Source organism: Panthera uncia, chromosome D1 (assembly GCF_023721935.1).
Source record: "Panthera uncia isolate 11264 chromosome D1, Puncia_PCG_1.0, whole genome shotgun sequence".
In the NCBI taxonomy this organism is placed as follows: Eukaryota; Metazoa; Chordata; class Mammalia; order Carnivora; family Felidae; genus Panthera; species Panthera uncia.
The window spans coordinates 8,661,533-8,667,256 of NC_064808.1; the positions used below are offsets into that span (position 1 = coordinate 8,661,533).

The 5,724-nt window shown below is 59.9% G+C and overlaps 1 protein-coding gene across 1 annotated transcript in view; it reads left to right on the forward strand.

The window, feature by feature from the left end:
- Nucleotides 1-1,393: 1,393 nt before the first annotated feature.
- LOC125911233 (acyl-CoA (8-3)-desaturase-like) overlaps nt 1,394-5,724 on the forward strand; it is a 7,431-nt gene continuing 3,100 nt past the window's right edge. Inside the window, exons 1-5 of the mRNA XM_049614988.1 lie at nt 1,394-1,718; nt 3,724-3,834; nt 4,420-4,617; nt 5,330-5,431; nt 5,538-5,723. Of these exons, the coding sequence (XP_049470945.1) occupies nt 1,527-1,718; nt 3,724-3,834; nt 4,420-4,617; nt 5,330-5,431; nt 5,538-5,723 (789 nt within the window). The 5' untranslated portion in view covers nt 1,394-1,526. The remainder of the gene's footprint in view (nt 1,719-3,723; nt 3,835-4,419; nt 4,618-5,329; nt 5,432-5,537; nt 5,724) is intronic.

The window sequence follows — 5,724 nt, forward strand, 5'->3', positions numbered from 1 at the left end:
AGTACAAATCATTTTATAGTTCCGATTACAGCCGGCCAAGTTGCTGGGCAAGGTTTGTTTTGTTTTTGTTTTTTAAAGGAAAATGGTTATACCAGGGGGGCAGCTGCATGGACTATCATTCCTAAACAAGGTGCAACAGCCTGGAATCTTAACCAGAAGCCAGGACACCTGAGCTTCCTTGTGGGCACTTGGGAAGCTCCCTCCGCATTCCCAAACTCAATTCTCTTATCTATAAAATGAGAGATTTGGATTGAATGGGTTAAGGTCCTTTTCTGCCAGAAATCCAGCAACATTTCCCCCAGTCTGTTTGTATGACCGACTCCTGACTCCTAGGGGCTCAGACTCCAGCTCACTGCTCGGGACAAGGTTCTGCTTGCTTTCCCTTGGCTGTAGAGTCCCATCAAAGTGCCCACATACAAGTGTATTCAGAGGGGAGGCAACAGAGGCCAGGGGTTCGGAGCACAGGCTGGTTTGGATATTAGCCCTGTCACCTACTAACGGTGTGACAAAACATGTGACCTCTCCTTATCCATCTGTAAGATTTAGTGCTAAGTGAGGTTGTTGCAAAAATTAAATGGATTGTTTATAAGACACGAAGAACAGTGCCTGGCACAGTACTTTATACAGTACTTGGTGACTGAATAAGAGAAAAATTGAGCAGTAAACTCTGGGTCTCTTCCTACTGCAACAGCTTCTTGAGTGGCACTCCCAGCCTCTGGGTTGCTTCCTCATTCCTTCCTAAAGCCCAGGGTCCTAAGCCCCAAGTCCTTCTACTTAGAGGCCTCCCATGGCTCCCAGGTGCCTCCCGGACGGAGCAGAGATGCCTCAGCTTGAAGACCCGGGCTCTTCGCACAACCTCCCTGAGGTCAGGGGATGGCCAAAGGCCTTTTATTTAAGGATCCCAGTTAATTAAGAATAGACCCAAAAAATGAAAGAAAAAAAAAAGGCAAACTGGGTTACAAAAATTGTGGGGCGTTTTTAAACGTCATTTGGGGCAAAATAAATCCTCAGCGCGTCCCAAACCCACGAAACCATAACGATGCGGCTCACAAGATAACCGCCAAAGGTTCTCACGGTTATTTCTGGCCGCACGACCGGCGGAGCGGCGTGGCCAGGAGCCCAAAGACCAGTCCCCGGGGGCAGCCCTGAGCCCCCGCCCCGCCCGCACAAACGAAATCCCGCCCACCGCCTCCCCGGGAGCGGGAGCCGCGACAGCCGCGAGTCCGGAGGCGGCGCCCCTCGGTGACCTCCCCCCCCCAACGGAGCCTGCGAGGGGGCGCGCCCTCCCGGGCCTGCTCCGCGCGGGTCCCGGCGAGAAGGCGGGGGCTCGCTCCCCGCGCCACGCGGCTCGACCAATGGGAGCGCGCGCAGCGAGGCTCCGCGGTCCGTGCCGCGGGTACTGAAAACCCGGCGCGCGCAAGCCGTCCCGCGCTCCGCGCACGCGAGGTCGGCGCGCGCTAGCCCGCGGGCCCCGAGCGCGCGCCTGACGCCCCTGCCCCGCCGGCGCGCGGCGACGCCCGGCCCCGATGGACCCCCAGACCCCTACCCGGACGCCGACCCCGCGCTACTTCACCTGGGACGAGGTGGCGCAGCGCTCCGGGCGCGAGAATGAGCGGTGGCTGGTGATCGACCGGAAGGTGTACAACATCAGCGAGTTCACCCGCCGGCACCCGGGGGGCTCCCGGGTCATCAGCCACTACGCGGGGCAGGATGCTACGGTGAGCGCTGCCGGACGCAGGCACGGGAGGAGGCGGGGCCGGGCGGCTGCCTCCGGAGGTTCCGTGCACGAGGCAGGAAGTTTGGCACCCGCGGAGTAACTCCCAGCTAGCCCGGGGAAGAGCCAGTAGGCGCCGAGCGTCCCCGTGGCCCGCGACCCCACACGGGTTGCAAGGGCAGGACAATGGCTGTGAAAACTGGAATCAGGAGAGCGGAGGTGGAGGCCGGCAACGTGCCCACACAAACAAAGGACTGCGCCGCCCTGCGTGCGTTCCGTCTGCGGTGTCCAGATACAGGCAGGGCCCAGAGCAGGACAAGTGGGGAGGAGAGCCAGGATGCAGGGTGCCGGGGACCGCGGTGCTGCTGAGGCCGGGGGGCGGGGGGGGGGGGGGTTCAGTGGCCGGGAGACGGAGTCTCAACCTGTGTCTCGGTGGGTGAGAAGGGAGCGCAGCGGTGTCTAGACTGCGCGTGCAGGCTTGCCGAGCGGGAACAGGAGAGGGAAGCAGTCTTGGGGATAGAGCGGAGGTGGAAAGTAATTTGGCGTCCGCTGCCTTAGGCACCCCCGCACAGTGAGGGAGGGGCCTCACCGGCCGGAGAGGACTGAAGACTGATGGTGCACAGGGGGTAATAGAGCGGCGTGCAGAAGTGGGGGCGGGGCGGGCATACACTTAGCAAGGACCCTCGGAGCGGTCCTCGAATCCTGTGGGGAGGTCACTCGGCCGCAGGCCAGCGGGGTGTCCAGCCATTCCCCGCGGCGGACAGCAGTCTGCATTTCTAGGCTGTGGTTCGCATCCTTCCTCCTTCGGTCCTCACTAAGGGGTCCGCGTGCCACCCAGCCCCAGTTCTGCCCTTCCCCTTCTAGACCACCTGCTCTCGGAGCTACGGCAACTGGCATCTCCTGCCATATTTGGAGAGCCTGTGGGGCCCCGTGGAGGCTTTGCTTCAACGTGTCCCCTCCCCCCCTACATCCTTTCGCCCTCCCGAGTCCCGCGGTTCGACCCCTTCCGCTGTCCCCGCCCTCCGCCCTTGCCATCCCGGAGGGCGCCTGGGGCCGCCAGAGTTCCCGTTTTGTCGCAGCGGAGCATAGACGTCTTGGGCTGAGGGCCCGCCCCTCCCAGCGACGCGGCCGGCCGGGGGTGGCGAGGCCAGAGCCTGCAGGGGTCACCCCGAGTGACCACGGGGAAGCTCGGACGGCGGTGGAAGGCGAAGACGTGGGCTAGCGCATGCGCAGACGAAGCAGGCACCGACGCAGGGTCTTCCCACAGTGTGATTTGGGGCCCGGGCTGAATGGCTGGGCGGCGGAGTTGGCGATTGGTCTAGATTTGTGGTGCCACCGTCCACCGGCTCCGCCCCGGCTCCCGCCTCAGAGTGCCGGGGAAGGTTCCCCGTAAGGCCTGGGTCGGTCTGACCTACCCCACCTAAAGATTATCAAAAGTAGCCGCTCTGGGGCCGGGCGGGATCAGGGTGGTCAGAGTCCTAGGGGAAACGTGGAACCCTACCTGGAACGTCAGTCGGCAGAAGGGGTAGAAATGCAAAACTTCCCAGTTCGGGCGTAAGGAATCTAACCACATTTTATGAAGAACCCCTGCCTCAGAGAGGGTCTATTAAAAGTCCCACAGAAAACAAACAAACCAGAAATCTCGTAGCCCCACCCATCCCTTCTAGTTGCTTCTCGCTTATACCTAAATTCTTGTGCAAAAGCTGTCCCTAGACGTGCCTGGAGGAAAGGCCAGGCCAGAGAGGACTTTCTGTGGTCCCCCTACCTGCACTTCGTATTCCTTGGTGTGGTGCCTTTCTTTCTAGAACACATGTCGGGGTGCTCCTGAGCTGTGGACACCTGGGAAGGTCTAAGCACCCTCAAAGGGCGGCTGACTGGAGGGAAGTGGTTTGAACTTGGATCCGGCCTCCTTGCTGGGTCAGGAGGATGGCCTCTGGTGTGAGCCCTCCAGGAGTCACAGGGGACCGGGCTGGCTTCCTAACCAGTCTGTCTTCTCCCTTTCCTTGCAGGATCCCTTTGTGGCGTTTCACATCAACAAGGGCCTTGTGAGGAAGTATATGAACTCCCTCCTGATCGGAGAACTGTCTCCAGAGCAGCCCAGCTTCGAGCCCACTAAAAATGTGAGACTCTGCTGTTTGGAGACCCTGTGGTTTGTTGAAGGGCAGGGGGTAGAGAAGGCAGGCCTCGCTAGGCTCACAGGTGACCACAGTCAGTAGCTCTTGCAAGGCTTGAGGCCCCCGCTTCTCCCACGTTAGTCGTTGGGATGCAGGCCTAAGGGAGGAGGCGGGGCCTCGGAACCTCTGGTTCTCCAAGGCTACCGCCACCACCGCTACCATCACGGAGGCCTATCTGTCGAACCCTCACTGTGTCAGGCATCCCCTCGGCTAACCCTCACACACTTACAGAGGAAAAAAGCTGAGGCTCAGAGCGGTTGAACAAGGTGGCCGAGAGTCACCCTGTGAGCAAACGGCGGAGCAGACACTTGAATCGAGTCTGTTTAACTCCGAAGACCACAGGCTCCTCGGCGCGACGCCAGAGCGCTTTCTCCTGTCCTTTCCTCAGTGTTGTGTTTTTACCTAGGATTGTGGACTTCCTGCAACGATCTGGGGGTGGAGGGTCCTCGAGCCTAAGAGGGCCCTTGTTTCCAGCAATGTTGGAGTACAGCTGGGAAGAATAATAGCCCTTCCCTCTCTACCCTTCCACAGAAAGAGCTGATCTACGAGTTCCGGGAGCTGCAGGCCACCGTGGAGCGGATGGGGCTCATGAAGGCCAACCATGTCTTCTTCCTGCTGTACCTGCTGCACATCCTACTGCTGGATGTTGCTGCCTGGCTCACCCTTTGGGTCTTCGGGACATCCTTTGTGCCTTTCCTCCTGTGTGCGGTGCTGCTCAGCACGGCTCAAGTGAGAAGCCATCACTTGGCTTGTCAGGAGCACGGCCGTGCTCGGCATCCTCGGGGAAAGCTCTTTGTATGCCTCAGAAGGTCACGAGCCCGGCCCTGTTCCCGGGGCAGCGCTGAGGATGTGGGGCAGAGTTAGGGCGGAGAGAGATTTTGTTGTCCGTGGCTTCTGTCTGCTCCTTGGCCACGTGTGCGCCTTCATTTCCTCACGGCCTCCCCAACCCCTCCTCCACGGGCCCCCTTCTTTCTGTGGAAATTACCTGAAGCTTCGTAGTCCGGTTCTGCCGTAGCCCAAGTGTGCCAAGAGCCCAGGTTCTGACTTCTCAGCAAAGCTTGGTTTTCTCCTCCCCACCACATTGCCCAACATGCTAATAATGCTTGGGGCCTAATGGCAGAACCCATTTGCCGAGCCTTCTCGCCTCTGTCACCCTGTCCTGTTTCGTACTCGGGATTCGGCACATCCTAGGTCCTAGAACTCCAGAGCTGGGGAAACTGAAGAACAGGGAGAGGATAGTGACTTGCCCTCACCCTCATGTGAGTTAGCGGCAGAGGCAGCGTTAGGAGCCTGACTCCTTCCGGGTTGTGCTCAGGGTACTGTGGCAGTCACAGGGGCTAGGGAGACGAAGGAAGGGGGTGACGCGGAGGAGCCGCTGAGGTCAGTGAGAGGGATGCCGGAACGGTGGGTTTTGCTCTCAGCGCTAACCTTTCTCGCCCAGGCTCAGGCTGGCTGGCTGCAGCATGACTTAGGGCACCTGTCCGTCTTCAGCACCTCTACTTGGAACCACCTGCTCCATCATTTCGTGATTGGCCACCTGAAGGTCAATGGGATGGGGAGGGGCTCTTGAAACTCCGGTCGCTGAGGGGTTTCCTTGGGGGTTTGGGGAGAACGCTGGGCTTTCGGACTCACGGCCCTATTTTCCGTAGGGCGCCCCCGCCAGTTGGTGGAACCACTTGCACTTCCAGCACCATGCCAAGCCCAACTGTTTCCGCAAAGACCCGGACATCAACATGCACCCGTTCTTTTTTGCCCTGGGGAAGATCCTCTCTGTGGAGGTGAGTGGAGGTATCGGGGGAACGGCCTTAGAGAATGGGAGCCAACCAGAACGGAGGG